We start from the raw sequence: 18,375 nt of genomic DNA on the forward strand, positions 1-18,375 counted from the left end.
AGAAATGGCTACAAGCAAGTACCTATGATTGGTAACCTTAAACATAAATGAACTAAATACTCCAATCAAAAGATATAGATAGAGTGACTGAATGGATAAGAAAACATGACCCAAATAGTGTATATACTCTCTACAAGAGACCCACCTAAGAACAAGGGACTCACACAGACTGAAAGTGAAGGGATGGAAAAATAATTTTCAGCCAAATGGAAATGAAAAAAAGCTGGGGTAGCAATACTTATACCTAAAGAAATAGACCTCAAGGTGAAGGCCATAACAAGAGATAAGGAAGACCAGTTCATAATAATAAACAGATCGATACCAAAAGAGGCTATAACTCTGGTAAACATATATGCATCCAATGCAGGAGCACCCAAATACATTAAAAAAAACTTCTGGAAGATATCAATGGAGAGATTAACAGCAATACAGTCATAGTAGGGGACTTTAATACTCCATTGACATCACTGGATTAGTCCTCTATACAAAAAAACAACCAAGAAACAGCTCTCGGATGGTGGCATAGGTAAACACCGGAGATTGCTGCCTCGCACAACCACTTCAAAAATACAACTAAAAGACATAACGGACATCATCCAGAACCACAGGAAGGCTGGCTGAGTGGAAATTCTACAACTAGAAGGAAAGAGAAAAGCATACCGAGACTCAAAAGAGGTGCGGTGCGGAAGTAAAATACAAAGGTACGGAGGTGCATGCGGAGAGGGCTGGCGGCTGAGGACATGTTTGTCTTTTTCAATCGGGAGGGAGTCTCAGGCTCTGAGCTTCAGTTCCGGGCGAGTCTCTTGGGACCCAGACTCATACGGGAGAAGCGGGACTGTCTGGCACTGGTCAGAACTCTAGGGCAGCTTTCTCTTGGAGGCACTCGCAGCAATTGCCTGGACCTCTGAAGGTAGGACTGAGAGCAGCCATACTGCTCACTCCGCCTGCCCTGTTGATCCCCTGGGACCTGCCCCGCCCAAGCCGTGCATGGAGGCTTTTGCATATGAAAGGCCCGGCACTTTGTAATCTGAAAATAACTTAACAAACTGCAGCTGCCACAAGGCCCCAGGGCAACATGCATTGCTTTACAGCTGGCTTCTGCTGGGTAGCCTCAGGCAGAGGCTAGATTAGCACCTCCTTACATCCAAGAGCCAGTGTACCCAGTGGTCAGAGTGGGGCTATCCAATTACAACTCCTCAGATCTATAAGGGACACACTCAGGGGGCAGACTCAGTGAGCACCAAAGCCCCACTGAAGCAAGTCTTGCCCCATAAGGGTGTCTTCAGCACAGAAGTTCTCCCACCATAGATACAGCTGATTCTCACAGCCAATTGGTCTGGAGGTCAAATCCTCCCATTGTTACCTACAACAATCAAGGCTTAACTACAACAAGACTGTGCACAAAGCCCACAAGGGTGTGCACCAAGAGTGTCTACCTCAGGTAATTGGGACACTTAGCACAGAAAGCCACTCTATCGATACAGCGAAGCATAAAAAATGCAGAGACAAAGAAACAGGACACAAAGGACAGAAATGGAGGACAGCAAACGACTGGATACAGAGTTCAAAACCACACTTTTTAGGTTTTTCAAGAATTTTCTAGAAACAGCTGATAACTTTAGTGAGACCCTCAAGAAATCTAGTGAGACCCTCGATGTTGTGATAAAGGACCAACTAGAAATTAAGCATACACTGACTGAAATAAAAAATATTATACAGACTCCCAACAGCAGACCAGAGGATCACAAGAATCAAGTCAAAGATTTGAAATATGAAGAAGCAAAAAACACCCAACCGGAAAAGCAAAATGAAAAAAGAATCCAAAAATACAAAGATAGTGTAAGGAGCCTCTGGGACAGCTTCAAGCGTACCAACATCCAAATTATGGGGGTGCCAGAAGAAGAGAGAGAGCAAGATATTGAAAACCTATTTGAAGAAATAATGACAGAAAACTTCCCCTACCTGGTGAAAGAAATAGACTTCCAAGTCCAGGAAGTGCATAGTACTCCAAACAAAAGAAATCCAAAGAGGACCACACCAAGACACATCATAATTAAAATGCCGAGAGCAAAAGACAAAGAGAGAACCCTAAAAGCACCAAGAGAAAGAAAGTCAGTTACCTACAAGGGAGTACCCATACGAATGTCAGCTGATTTCTCAACAGAAACTTTGCAGGCCAGAAGGGAGTGGCAAGAAATATTCAAAGTGATGAATAACAAGAACCTACAACCAAGATTACTTTATCCAGCAAAGCTATCATTCAGAAGTGAAGGTCAGATAAAGAGCTTCACAGATAAGAAAAAGCTAAAGGAGTTCATCACCACCAAACCAGTATTATATGAAATGCTGAAAGGTATCCTTTAAGAAGAGGAAGAAGAAGAAAAAGGTAAAGATACAAATTATGAACACCAAATACACATCTATCAACAAGTGAATCTAAAAATCAAGTGAATAAATAATCTGATGAACAGTATGAACTGGTGATTATAATAGAATCAGGGACATAGAAAGAGAATGGACTGACTATTCTTGGGGGAGAAAGGGGTGTGGGGGGAGCAGGAAGAGATTGGACAATAATCGTGCACCTATGGATGAGGACAGTGGGTGGGGAGTGAGGGCGGAGGGTGGGGTGGGAACTGGGTGGAGGGGAGTTATGGGGGGAAAAAAGAGGAACCAATGTAATAATCTGAACAATAAAGATTTAATTTTAAAAAAAGAAACAGCTCTCCTAAATGACTGACTAGATCAGATGGACTTAATTGACATCTTCATAACATTTGTACGCAAAGCTACAGATTATACATTATTCTTAAGTGCACATGGCAGATATTTAAAGATAGACCATATAGTGGGAGAAAGGCAAAGTCTGACCAAATTCAAAAAGATTGAAGTCATATCAAGCATCTTCTCAGATCACAATGGCCTAATATTAGAAATAAACTACAATAAAAGCAATAAAAAATGAAAAAACCTGGAGGCTAAAGAACCTGTTATTAAACAATGATTGGGATACCAAAGAGATAAAAAAGATAAATAAACATCCTGGAAACAAATAATAATGGAAACACAACAATCCAAAATCTATGGTACACAGTGAAAGCAGTCCTTAGAGGAAAGTTCTTAGCATTACAGGCTTACCTCAAATAAAGAAGAAAAACTGGTAATAAATTATCTAACTCTACAACTCAAAGAATTAGAAAGATAGCAACAGGAAAAGCCCAGAGTGAGCAAAAGGAAGGAAGTAATAAAGATCAGAGCATAAATAAATAGCATAGAGAGAAAAAAAAACAGTACAAAAGATCAATGAAAACAAGAGCTGGTTCTTTGAAAGGATAAACAAGATTGATGAACTTCTAGCCAGGCTAACCAAAAAGCAAAGAGAGAGGACCCAAATAAACAAAATCAGAAATGAAAGACGCAAAATAACAACATACTCCACAGAAATACAAAGGATCATAAAAAAATACTATGAAAATCTCTATTCCAACAAACTGGTTGACCTAGAAAGAAAGGGACATATTCCTATTATAATAAAATCTTCCAAAACTCAATAAGGAGGAATAAAATAAATCTGAATAGGCTGATAACTATGGAGGAAATTGAAGGACTAATAAAAAAATTAAAAAAAACTTCCAGCAAACAAAAACCCTGGGCCAGAGGACTTCACAGGGGAGTTTTAGCAAACATTCGAAGAAGAACTAAAACCTATCCTCCTCATACTATTCCAAAAAATCAAGAGGAAGGCACACTTCCAAGCTCTTGTTTTTAAGACAGCATTTCCCTAATCACCAAACCAGATAAAGACACTACAAAGAAAGGAAATTACAGGCCAATAACTCTGATGAACATAGATGCTAAAATCCTCAACAAAATCCTAGCAAAACAAATCCAGCATTACATTAGAAAGATCATACACCATGACCAAGTGGGATTTATTCCGGGGATGCAAGGATGGTACAATATCCACAAATCAATGAACATGATACATCAGATAAACAAATGGAGAGACAAAAATCATAAAATCATATCAATTTATGCAGAAAAGGGATTTGACAAAATCCAACACCCTTTCTTGATAAAAACTCTCAGCAAAGTGGGAATAGAGGGATTATATCTCTATATAATAAAAGCCTTATATGACAAACCTACAGCCAACATCATACTCAATGGGCAAATCTAAAACCATTTCCCCTAAGAACAGGAATAAGACAGGGATGCCCACTCTCTCCACTTCTGTTCTACATACTACTGGAAGTGCTAGTCATAGTAATCAGACAAGAAAAATAAATAAAATGCATCCAAATTGGAAAAGAATAACTAAAACTGTCATTATTCACAGGCGACATGATATTGTACATAGAAAACCCTAAAGACTCCATCAAAAAGTACTAAATTTAATAAATGAATTTGGCAATGTAACAGAGTACAAAATTAATACCCAGAAATCTATAGCTTTTTTATGCACCAATAATGAACTCACAGAAAGAGACACATACCAAATAATCCTGTTTACCATTGCACCAAAAAAATTAACATACCTAGATTCAAATTTAACTAAGGATGTAGAAGACCTGTACTCAGAAAACTATAGGACATTGAAAAAAAGAGAAAGAGGAAGACATAAACAAATGGAAGAATATACTATGTTCATGGATTGGTAGAATCAACATCATTAAAATGTCCATACTACCTAAAGCAATTTATAGATTTAATGCAATCCCCATTAAAATATCAACAGCATATTTCACAGACCTAGAAAAAACTTTTGAAAAATTCATATGGAACAAAAAATGACCCTGAACAGCTGCAGCAGTCTTGAGAAAGAAGAACAAAGTTGTATGGATCACAATACCAGATATCAAGCTATATTAGAAAGCCAGTGTTCTCAAAACTGCCCAGTACTGGCACCAGAACAGACATATAGACCAATGGAACAGAACAGAGAACTCAGAAATTGACCCAATTTCTGTTATGCTCATTTAATATTTGACAAAGGAGGAAAGCGCATAAAATGGAGTCAAGACAGTCTCTTCAATAAATGCTGTTGGGAAAATTGGACACATACATGCAAAAAAAAAATGAAACTAGACCACCAACTTACACCATACACAAAAATAAACTCAAAATGGATTGAGGACTTTATGTAAGATGGGAAACCATAAAAATCTTAGAAGAATCCACAGGCAGCAAAACATCAGACATATGTGGTAGCAATATCTTTACTGATACAGCTCCTAGGGCAATGTAAACTAAGGAGAAAATAAACAAATGGGACTACATCAAAATAAAAAGCTTCTGCACAACAAAAGAAACCTTCAACAAAACAACAAGAAAGTCCACTGCATGGTAGAACATATTTTCCAATGTTATATCTGATAAGGGCCTAATCTCCAAAATTTATAGGGAACTCATACATCTTAACAATAGGAAGATAAACAATCCAATCAAAAAATGGGCAAAGGACTTAAATAGACACTTTTGAAAGTGGACATACAGAAGGCCAAGAGACATATGAAAGAAAACATGTTCAAAGTCACTAATCATCCAAGAGATGCAAATCAAAATGACAATGAGATACCATCTCACACCTGTCAGAATGGCTATCATCAACAAATCGACAACCAACAAGTGTTGGTGAGGTCGTGGAGAAAAAGAACCCTCGTGCACTGCTAGTGAGAATGCAGACTGGTGCAGCCACTGTGCAAAACAGTATGGTGTTTCCTCAAAAAATTAAAAATCGAGCTCCCATTTGACCCAGTAATCTCACTTCTAGGATTATATCCCAAGAAATCAGAAACACCAATCAGAAAGGACATATGCACCCCTATGTTCATAACAGCACAACTTACCATAGCTAAGATTTGGAAACAGCCTAAGTGCCCATCAGCAGATGAGTGGATTAAAAAAATCTGGTACATCTACACAATGGAATAGTATGCCACTATAAAAAAGAAAGAACTCTTATCATTGGCAACAACATAGATGGACATGGGGAGCACTATGCTAACCAAAATAAGCCTGTTGGAGAAAGATAAATACCGTATGATCTCTCATTTGTGGAATATAATAAACATTATCTGATGAACAAAAATAGATCCAGAGACAGAAAAGCATTGAGCAGACTGTCAAACTTCAGAGGGAAGTCAGGGGAGGGGTGGGGGTAAGAGATCAACTAAAGAACTTGTATGCATGCATATTAGCATAAACAATGGATACAGACAGTAGGGGGGTGAAGGCATGTGCTTGGGGTTGGGGGTGGCCGGGGAGAGGTCACTGGGGGAAAAAGGAGACATATGTATTACTATATGTAATACTTTAAACAATAAAGAATATTTTAAAATCTCAAGAAAAAGAAATATACACCATAATAAAAGTCTTACATCCATTGCACCTAACAACAACAACAAAAATAAATACTAAAAGCAGAGAGAGAAAAAATAAATGGTGGCCATATGGGCAGACCTGTCATGCACCTCATCCCAGGGTCAGACTGTAAATGCAACTAATTGGAGAACATTCACCTGGATTTACCACCTGAAGTCCAGCTGAGAAGAAGGCATATATCAAAGTATAGAAAACACATGGAGATCGGTAGGAAAGGAAAGGCGAGGTCAGGAGATGAGCTGACAAGCTCTCAAGGGCCGCGAGGCAGGGAGAGAGAGAGAAGGGAGTATTGGGCTATGAGAAGTGTATTCCTTCAAAGACAGAGGCTCGCAATCCAGGCTGCGCTCCACAGCCCCAAGCATGACCCACGTAACATCCAGCAGCGAAAAGCTGCAGGCCTGAAGCTGGTAGACTGGAGCCTGTCAGAGGGAAAGCAGTTCCATTTTTTTGTTTTGTTTTGTTTTGTTTTGTTTTGATTTGTTTGTGTTTTGTTGTTGTTGTTGATTTTAACTCAGAGCACAGGAGTTTTCATTTGCAGCTACTTATCCAAGGCTTTGGTGCAGGGAGGGATGCGCGGACTTGAAGTGCCTAAAGAGAGGTTGGAATGGGGAGCATTGGGGTGGGGATGACTGTGAAAAACAGCAGCCAGGAGCATTTGGTCATAGGCCCCCAAACCGAAATGGCCATTTTTCCTGAGAGGAGCTGGCCGCTCCCAGAAACTGCAGGGCAGGAAAAGAAAAAAAAAACATGCCCTAGTGATACAGCCGGTCCCACCATCAGGAGTCCTGTATGTCACATCCTGCATTTTGACCTCTTCTGAGGAAACAAAAGCAGAGGCCAAGTCTACAGGTTTAAACAATCTTGGGAATCCCTCAGTGACTGGATTGGGGGAGGGGCATCTGCCCCACTATCCTGGGAACCGGACTTCTACTTTTCCCACATGGGAGAGATGGTAAAACTCCAGGTTTCCTGCATATCCCACCGGTCTCCAAGGATCTACAAGGATCTACAGAGATCTACAAGGATCTCTGTCCAGTCGTGGGCAAAGTAATATTTTGGGCCACTCATGAAGGAGTAGCTCTGGGACAAAGAAACACACTCACCACATTCCCTGAAAGCTAAACAGCACCTCCCCCACTTAAAGCCCTTTCAGAAACAGACTTTTGAGTGATTAAGTTTGGCAGCTGGCTAGCAGGCAAAGGTGGGCAGAGGCAGAGCCTGGGAACCAAGGGAAGTTTGCTAATCCAGCCCTGGGCCCCATGCTGATAACAAACCCCTTTACAGGGCAGATTTGGCCCCTCCTGCTTATAGCCAAGGCATTTGGAGACAGACACAAATGGTGGATCACTGCATAGCTTGGAGCTTCAAGCAGGTTGCTAAAAGCCAAAGGATAGTACCTGACAGTACTTAGCACCTAAGTAACTAACAGGAAGCCCAGAATTGGCAGAAAGGACAGAAGAATGGAATCCAAAGCAAGCTCCCATGGGGCAGTAAACTGGGCTGAAATGAATGATACTTCACTTTTTTTGCCTTCTTTTTTCTCTTTTTTTCCCCTCCCTTTTTCTTCTTTTCGTTTTTCTCTTTTTCCCCTTTTACAATTTATATTATCTATCTGCTTTATTGATTTGTTATTCTTCTAGTCTCTGTTGTTTTGTTCATATATCTAATTTTCCTCTTCCCTTTTCATACTCACTTTTTTTCCATCACTCATTTTTTTCCTCTCTTTTCTTTTTCTCCTGCTTTCTCATCTTTTTATTTTCCTTTCGTATTTTAGGTCCACCTGCTTTTTCCTCTATTTTCCTTTTCAAAAAAGTTTTTTCTTGTCTTTTCATTTCTTTTATCCCTCCTTTATTTTAAACTGTTTTCCTCCCTCTATTCCTCTAATTCTTTATTCTTATTTTCTTTATTTCAACTTTGCATCTACATAGTCCATCCTCCTTTTTTGTTGTTTTTTATTTGTATTTTTTGTTTTGTTTTTTTGTTCTGTTTTGTTTTCTCCTCATAGTTTTCCTTTCTTTTTTCTACCATTCTTGCTCTCATTTCTCTTTCTTAGTTTTCTCTCTTCTCTGGTAGTTATTTTGTTGGTGCTGTAGGGGTCTTGCATATGTTTTGTTGAGTTTCTTCTTGTGTTTTGTTGTATTATATTTTGTTCCATTCAGTCAGCAACTCCACAACAGCTCATGTGATGTGGTCGGGGGTGAGCTACATAGTCAGGCAGCCGGAGAGGAGACTCCATCCATGAATGGGACAATAATATTCAAGAGCCAACTACAACAGGAGCACACAAATAACTCAAGTATGGGGCTTTTCTAGAGCACCCCGCTCAGGAGATCTAAGATACTACACACTGGGTCCCACAAAACCCCTACTGCATAAGTACACCCCACAAAATCTGGGAGGCATAGCAGTTTGATCTAATACATAGAAACAAAAACAAAGGAACAGAAAAAATGGGGAGACAAAGAAAAACCTCCAACTGAGAGAAAAGGAGGAATCAGCAGATAATGAACAAAATAAAATGGAGGTAAACAATTTGTCAGATAAAGAATTTGGACTAATGGTAATAAGGCTGCTGAAACAATTCACTGAGAACTATAAGCAACTAAATGAGAATTATAAGGGTCTTAATTAAGAGCACTATACTAATATGAAATGATAGCTTGAAACAATAAATAAGAACCAATTGGAAATTATGAATGACATAGCTGAAATAAAGAACACCATGGAAGGGTGCTCTGAGGACCGAATCAATGAATTAGAAGACAAGGCATTAAAAAAATAAGCATACCAATTCAGAGCAGCAAATGGAAAAAAATAAATTAAATAGCAGAAGGAGAGCCTAAGGGAAGTTTTGGAAAATATGAAATGTAACAACATTGGCATTATAGGGGTACCAGAAGGAACAGAATCTGAGGAAGGAATAGAGAATTTGTTAGAAGAAATAATGGCAGAAAATTTTCCTAACCTGGTGAACGAAAAAGTCACTCAAGTTCAGGAAACACAGAGAGTTCTGATCAAGATGAACCCCAAAAGACCCACTGCTAGGCATATCATAATTAAAATGACAAACATTAAAGACAAAGAAAGACCCTTAAAGGCCATAAGAGAGAGACAAAAAGTTACCTACAAGGGAGTCCCCGTTGGACTGTAAGCTGACTTCTCAATAGAAATACTAAAGTTCAGAAGGGAATAGCATGAAGTAATTAAAACCTAGGGACTGAGCCCAAGACAACTCTACCCAGCAAAGCTATCATTCAAAATCAAAGGTGAAATAAAGAGCTTCACAGACAAGAAAAAAAGGTTAAAAGAATTTATTACCACCAAACCAGCACTACAAGAAATGCTAAAAGGACTATTTTAAGAAAAAAGAAATAAAGAGAAAGAGAAGAACACAAACATGAAGAATAAGACTGGCAATAATTATGTATCTATCATTAATCACCATAAATGTAAATGGCTTAAATCCTCCAATCAAAAGACATAAGGTAGCTGAATGGATAAGAAAGCATGACCCATATACGGTATATGCTGTCTACAAGAGACCAATATCAGAACAAAGGACTCAAACAGAATGAAATTGAAGTAATGGAAAAAATTTTTCCAGGCAAATAGAAATGAAAAAAAGTTGGGTAACAATACTCATATGTGACAAAATAGGCTTCAAAGTGATGGCCATAAGAAGAGATAATGAAGGCAACTTCATAACACTAACGGGATAGAGAAAACAGGAGAAAAGAACTCTGGTAATCATATATGCACCCAACATAGGAACATCCACAATATATAAAAAATTTTCAGAGGATTTCAAGGGAGAGACTGACAGCAATACAATCATAGTATGACACTTTAACACCCCACTGACACCACTGGATACATCTTCTAGACAAAAAAATCAACAAGGAAACAGCAATCATAAATGACATACTATATCGGATGGAATTAATTGAAATATCCAGAACATTTCACCCCAAAAAGACAGAATGTACATTCTTCTCAAGTGCACATGGGGTATTTTCAAAGACAGAGCACTTGTTAGGACACAAACTAAGTCTCTACAAGTTCAAAAAAATTGAAATTATATCAAGCATCTTCTCAGATGACAATGGTATGAAATTAGAAATTATCTACAATAAAAAAACTCAAAATATTCAAACACATGGATGATAAATAGCATGCTATTAAACAATGGATTACCAAAGATATCAAGGAAGAAATAAAAAATATCCTGGAAACCAATGAATATACAACCCCAAATCTATGTGACATGTGAAAACAGTCCTGAGAGGGAAGTTCATAGCACTACAGGCCTACCTAAAAATAAAATGAAATAAAATAAAATAAAATAAAATAAAATAAAATAAAATAAAATAAAAACTTTCACCAAGCTCACCAAGAAACAAAGAAAGAGGACTAAATAAACAAAATCAGAAATAAAAGAGGTGAAGTAACAACTGACCCCACAGAAATACAAAGGTTCGTAAAATAAATACTCTGAGCAACTATATTCCAACAAACTGGACAAACTGTATGAAATGGACATTTTCTTAGAAAAATACAGTCTTCCAAAATTCAATCAGGAAGAATCAGAAAGCTAAATAGGCTGATAACTACTGACGAAATTGAAGCAGTAAAAACAAACAAACAAAAAACCAACAACAACAAAAAACTTCCAACAAACAAAAGCCCTGGTCCGGACAGTTTCATAAGGGAGTTTTATCAAACATTCAAATAAGAACTAACACCTATCCTCCTCAAACTATTTCAAAGAATTCAAGAGGAAGAAACACTTCTAACCTCTTTTTTATGAGATCAGCATTATCTTAATTCCAAAACCAGATAAAGACACCACAAAGATAATTACAGGCCAATATCCCTAATGAACATAGTTGCTAAACTGCTCAACAAAATATTAGTAAACCGCATCCAGAAATACATGAAAAAGATCATACACCATGACTGAGTAGGATTTATTCTAGGGATGCAAGGCTGGTAAATATTTGCAAATCAATAAATGTGAGACATCACATAAACAGATTCCAAGACAAAAATCACATGATCATATCAATTGATGCAGAAAAAGCATTCTACAAAATCCAACACCCCGTTTTTGGTAAAAAGTCACAGCAAAAAAAAAAAAATCAACCAATCAATCAATATAAATAAATAGGAGAAAAAACTCTCAGCTAAGTGGGAATAGAAGGATCATACCACAACATAATAAAAGCCATATATGGCAAACCTACAGACAACATCATACTCAATGGGCAAAAATTAAAACCATTGCCCCTAAGAAGGGGAACAAGATAGGAATGCTCACTATAACCACTTTTGTTCAACACAGTACTGAAAGTCCTAGCCACAAGGATCAGACAAGAAGAAAAGAAAAGGCATTTAAATTGGAAAGGAGGGAGTAAAACTGTCATTATTCGCAGATGACATGATATGTACTTAGAAAATCCTAAAGACTCCATAAAAACTACTAGATTTAATAAATGAATTTGGCATGTAGCAGGCTACAAAATTAACACCTAGAAATCTATGGCATTTTTATATACCAATAATGAACTCTCAGAAAGAGAAACTATAAAAACAATCCCATTTACCACTGCAACAAAAAAATTAAGATACTTAGGAATAAACTTAACCAAGGAGGTAAAAACCTGTACTCTGAAAACTATAGGACATTGAAAAAAAGCTAGAGCAAGATATAATCAAGTGGAAGAATATACCCTGTTCATGGATTGGTAGAATCAACATCATTAAAATGTCCAAACTACCCAATGCAATCTATAGATTCAATGAAATCCCTATTCAAATACCAATGGCATATTTTACAGATCTGGAACAAACACTATAAAAATTTATAGGGAACCACAAAAGACCTGGAATAGCCATAGCCATCTTGAGAAAGAACAAATTTGGAGGAATCACAATACCAGATAACAATTTATACTACAAAGCCACTGTACTAAAAACAGCCTGGTACTGGCACAAGATCAGACATATAGATCAATGGAACAGAACAGTGACACCAGCTATCGACCCACGCTGTTCTGTTCAGTGAATATGTGACAAAGGAGGCAAGAGCATCCAATGTAGTCCTATAATCAACAGATGATAAGTGCTGGTGAGGATTGGAGAAAAGGGAACCCTAGTATACTTCTGGTAGGAATGCATACTGGTGCAGCCACTGTCGAAAACAGTATGGAATTTCCTCAAAAATTTAAAAAAGGAACTCTCATTTGATCCAGTGATCCCACTTTTAGGAATATATCCTAAGAAATCAGAAACACCAATCAGAAAGAATGTATGCACCCCTATATTCATAGCCGTACAATTTACAATAGCTAAGATTTGGAAGCAGCCAAAGTGCCCATCAGCAGATGAATGGATAAAAAACTGTGGTACATTTACACAATGTAATATTATGAAGCTTTAAAAAAGAAAGAGCTCTTACCATTTGCAGCAGCCTGAATGGACCTGGAAAGTATTATGCTAAGCAGAATAAGCCAGTCAGAGAAATATAAGTGTCACATGATCATACTTATATGTGGAATCTAATGAACAAAATAAACTGATGAATAAAATTGAACCAGAGACATAGAAGCATACAACAGACTGACGAATTTCAGAGGGAAGTCAGGGGTGAAGGAGTGGGAGAGGAGTGATTAACCTGGGAACTTATATGCATATATGAATAGCCCATAGACACAGGCAATAGAGTGGTGAAGGCCTGGGAGGGGTGGGCATGGGTTGGAGGGGGTCAATGGAAAAAAAACACAAATAAAGAAGACATCTGTAATACTTTCAACAATAAAGATTTAAAAAAAAAATCTAAAAGTGCATATACCATTAAATCCAGCAACTCTACATTTCTTTGGTATATATCCAAAGATAATGAGAACACTAATTTGAAAAGTTATAAATGCCTCTATGTTCATTGCAGCATTATTTACAATAACTAAGATATGGAAACAGTCTTGGTGTCCATCAAATTATGAATGGATAAAGAAGATGTGATATACAATGGAACATTACACAGCAATAAAAAGAATTAAATCTTGCCATTTGTAGCAACTTGAATGGACCTATAAGGTATTATGCTAACTGAAATAAGTCAGGCAAGACAAACAAATACGGTATGGTTTGACTTATATGGAAAATCTAAATCCAAACCAAAACAAAGGAACAAACAAAACAAAACAAAAACAGACCTTTAGAAACAGACTGAAGGGATAGTTACCAGAAGGCAGTGGGTGGGGGATAAAAAAAAAAGAGGAAGTGGATATAGTCAGTAATACTGTGATAATTTTGCACAGTGACAGATGATTATTAGAATTAGTGGGGTAATCACATTGTAAGGTATGTAAATGTCAAATCAATATATTGTACATTTGAAACTAATATAACTTATGTTATATTATATACCAATTGTACTTAAATTTTAGAAATATTTAAAATTTCAGATCCCAAAGCCTCATTCCTAGTAATTATTTATTTTAAGACTCCAGCTCTCAGACTGCAAGCCAAGCCTAGAAGGGTCTTGCATATACCGAGGCTCATTATCCTCATACTAGTAGCCCTGCGCATGAATCCGTGTGCCAGTAGCTCTCCACAGGGCCTGGCCACTCCGTGCCCGCTGCCCAGAGGCTCTCCGCGGCCCAGAGGCCCATCCGTGGCCAGGGTGGAATGCTTGCTTTGTCGCCGTGGCAACGAAGCAAGCATTCTGCCAGGCTGCTCATGCTGCCCACTCTCAGTGGCCGCCCCCCCAGGACTGGGGGACTCTGGCGGGGCTGAGAGGACTGGGCGCCACCATCTTGTGGCTATGGGCACCGCCATCTTTGTGACAGAGTGGTGGTTAATTTGCATATTACCCTTTTATTAGATAGGATTGTCCCCTACTTGGGTCAGCAGCATGATGTCCAGGGGGTGACAGTTAGGAGAATGAGGATGTAAACTTTTCTGAAAGGCCCACAAAAGGGAAGTTCAGGGAGAACAATGTCTCTAAGAAGAGCTTTCATCTTTGTGATCTGAATCAAGTCTCAAGAGCTTCATATTCAATTCCAAATCTGAGTGAGGATCTCAAGCCAACAAGACTTCAATCTTCATCCAAGTTTCAAGTGAGGATTAAGAGTTGGCAAGCATAGAATGGGGCTCTAATTCCTTATGCTAGCATTCTAGGGCTTCCCAAAATTTATCCCATCATTTCTGTCTCAGCCTATCTCCTTGTCAACACCCTGGTCTTCTGGCAGGCTGGTATGCACCCTGAGCCTTAAACATACCTGGATGATGATATTTATTTATTGTACCATTGCCCTTTCGCCACCTATACACTACCACCCCCCTTCCCTGGGATTCATGAAGGTTGTTCCATCATTTCTTTTGCATGGCAACATAGAGTTTACAGAATGTTTTCATATATTTTATGCAATGTCTAGTAATTGTAAGGTATTGCATTAAAAGGTTTTATACATATCACCTCTAATCCTTATGAAAAGCCTTCATTTTATAGATGAGGAAGCTGAGAATCAGAGAGATTAGTGACTTGTGCTAAAAAGCAGTGGAGTCAGGACTAGAGCTGTTTTCACGTCATCCTCATCCTTCATACTACAGTCCCTTAGACCTACTTAACCTGTGTCTTTGGAAGCCCAGAAGGACTGTGGGTTGGGATTTAGGTCTTTTTCAGGGCCAACCTTGCTGCTTTATAGAGATTGGTTGCCAGTTAATGTATAAGAAAGTGAAAATATGGCTCAGAGAGAGATGAGCCAAAAAAAAAAAACACACAGGTTTCTGAAAGGCACTCACTGTGCTCTCAAGAGGAAATTATAACCCAAAAGGAGCAATAATCCAGCACCCAGCACCATAGCCTCAAGTCACAGAAGTTCTGAAAAGGAAATTCAAATGATAAGAGCCTTCCTGGTGATCTGGAGATAGAGGAAAATCAAACAAAGCTTGCCTGTAGCTTGTCAGTGGCATCTGCCTCTCCACAGTCACTTTCTTTCACATACCACTGGTAACTACTTGAATTTTGAATGAATCATATTATTTTTCTTGTCTCATGGGGTCAGATCAAGAACTTCATCTTTGTAAAGCATGTGGGTGTAATGGTAAAACTGGATGTCATTAACAAAATTTAAAAGCAGAAGGTGTGCTCTTGCCCTACTGTTCTCAGAAAAGCACTCCAACTTATTCCAAGCTTGCCTGGGGTTTTATGCATCTAGACATCCACGAAAGAAAGAAAAACCCTTCAGTCCCAAAGCAGGAGGCACTCACTCACCTTTGACGTACACATACACACTGGTCTTGCCATTAGGATCCTTGATGTCAGGGACATCCTTGTAGCTACATGTGAAGTATCCAGTATCACCAGCTTCTGTGTGGAAGATGGTGAGCTGGTTGCAAGTAAGAAGGGGGTTATCAGAGCAGGGGTGTTCCAAGATGCGCGCCCGACTCCCTGCAGACCCCATGCCCCAGGTCCAGGTAACAGCAGCCAATCCCCTGAAAACACAATGCAAAAAAAAAAAAAATGCTGAATCAGGTGTGGCAGTGGCAGTGAAGAAGTAATGTTGCTTCAGCTCCCAACCTGAGTTCTGTAGGAAGAGTTATAAAATATTAGTTCCCATGGAAAAAAATATCACAGAGGATTGGAACACCTAGCTATGGGCATGAGATGCTGAAACAGTGAGTTAAGGTTTTTTTTTTACTTCTCCCTGTCTCCCCCTATATCTTCTCATCTACTCAATCTATACACCCAGCCCAGTTCTCTTCATCAATGCATTGGCTTGGGAGTATTTAACATTAAACATCTAAAGGCAGAGGGAAAGACTGAGTTAAGTGATTCCTGAGGTCCTTTCTTGATTTATTGTTTATACTTGGAAAATGAGAACACCACGACTCAGGGAAGTAAAGGGCTTTGCCCAGAATATTGTTGGCAGGACCCAAACTCAAAGTCATATGTACTACGTCCTAGTCTAGGTTTTTATTTTTGAATTATACCTTCTTGCCTCATGGAATTTATAAGGCTTTTTCGGCAAATGAGTTGTAAAAAGACATGTGGCTGGATGACCTCTCCCTGCATTTTGTGGGAGGGAACAAGGGACAAAATTAGTTTAAATTTATTGTGTATCTTCCATGTGCAGACAAAACAACAGGACTCTATATCTTCGTCTCAATGACGATTATTTTCTCCTCCTCCCACTTCCTCATAACAAGAAGAATCTTTGTCACAATCATTGAAAAAAATGCAGGGAGGACAAAAGAACCTGCATATCAAGTCTCAGCATTTACCATTGTTTAGTTATGCCAGCCCTCAGCATAAGTGGAAGACAATGGAAACTGGGGGCAGGATGGAGTCAGATTTGACTCCAGTTCTCATGTCAAAGACAGATACCCTTACCCATATCATATATCATCTCCAGCATTCACACACTTGCTAGAACACTGTTTATCATGACCCATAAATTCACTGAAGTGAAGAGAAGGTAAACCATGAAGTTGTGTGGGGAGCCATTGCTCACCTTGAGTACATTCTTCAAAAGCAATGTATTTCAAACCATTTTGAAAAGATAATATGTTACCATGATTGTGATTAAGACTACTAAAAAATAAAATGGGAGTTTATAGACAGCAAGACCAGGAATCAAATAGAGAACAACAGTACAGATCCTGCCCACATTCTAACTCCTCATGCTCTAACTCTTGCACCCTCCATTTGCTATCCACTACCTACCACTGGAGTCTCTGTTCCTATTTGAATGATGATCTCTTTATGGTATGTTCAGCTTCATTCTGGGGTCTTCAAATAAACTATGTGGCCTCAAAACCAGACAGCCTAAGAGAAGGTGTGTGTGTATAGATTGAATCGTGTCCCCCACAAATTCATATGTTGAAGTATTAACCCCCAGAACCTCAGAATGTGATTATATTTGGAAATAGATAATTAAGTTTAAAGGAGGCCATTTGAGTGGGCCCTAATCCAGCATGATTAGTGTCCTTATAAGAAGAGGAGATTAGTACACACAGATACCAGGGATATGCACACACAGAGAAAATATCATGAGAAGCCACAGTGAGAAGGCAGCCATCTGTAAGCCAAAGAAGCAGGCCTCAAGAGAAACAAAATCTGTTGATAGATTTATCTTGAAATTCTAGCCTCTAGATCTGTGAAAAAAATAAATGTATGATGTTCAAGTCACCTAATATTGTTTATTTTGTTGTGGCAGCCCTAGAAAACTAATAGACTCTCTGAACTGTTACCAGCTGCTATCTGAAATTCTGTTGTTTTTGTTGGGCATTGGATCCCATGAAAAATTGTTCCTAGAGTTTTCATTTCCTGACACTTATCTGCCTTGCTTGACTGGAGTCTCATACCTTCCCCTTAGACCCAACATTACTGATCTGATTTTTCACCCTACGTATGTAGTACCTCTAATGGTCCCAGTCCACCCTGACCTAGCTTGTAAAGTCTTCAGGATTATTCTACATTGTTTGCTCTGACACCAGACAAAAGCATGTACACAAGCAGACAGTATCTTGGGTATAGCAGTAGCCAAAATGTTTTTTTTTTTAAAAAAATTAAAGCATAGTTCACATAGAACATTATATTACATAGTGATTCACATTTATATTCCTTATAATGTGATCACAATAAGTCTAGTAACCATCTGTCACCATACAAAGTTATTACAATAATATTGACTATTTTCCTTATGCTATATATTACATCCCTGTTAATTATTTTTATAACTGGAGATTTGTACCTCTTATCCTCTTTCACTTTTTTCACCCATCCTGCTAACCCCTCTAGCACCATAAATATTTTCTCTGCATTTATGGGTCTGTTTCTGTTTTGTTTTATTTGTTTGTTTGGTCATCTTAGATTCTACAAATAAGTGAAAACATATGGTATTTTTTCTTTCTCTGACTTATTTCACTTAACATAATACCCTCTAGTTTTACCCGTGTTGTTGTAAATGTCAAGATTTCATTTTT

General features: G+C 38.3%; 1 protein-coding gene across 1 annotated transcript in view; it reads right to left on the reverse strand.

Moving 5' to 3' along the window:
* Positions 1-18,375, reverse strand: part of LOC102422327 (vascular endothelial growth factor receptor kdr-like) — a 353,529-nt gene that overhangs the window by 239,608 nt on the left and 95,546 nt on the right. Inside the window, exon 4 of the mRNA XM_014465282.2 lies at positions 15,662-15,882. Within this exon, the coding sequence (XP_014320768.1) occupies positions 15,662-15,882 (221 nt within the window). The remainder of the gene's footprint in view (positions 1-15,661; positions 15,883-18,375) is intronic.

The sequence above is a fragment of the Myotis lucifugus genome, unplaced genomic scaffold (genome assembly GCF_000147115.1).
Source record: "Myotis lucifugus unplaced genomic scaffold, Myoluc2.0 scaffold_4, whole genome shotgun sequence".
NCBI lineage: Eukaryota > Metazoa > Chordata > Mammalia > Chiroptera > Vespertilionidae > Myotis > Myotis lucifugus.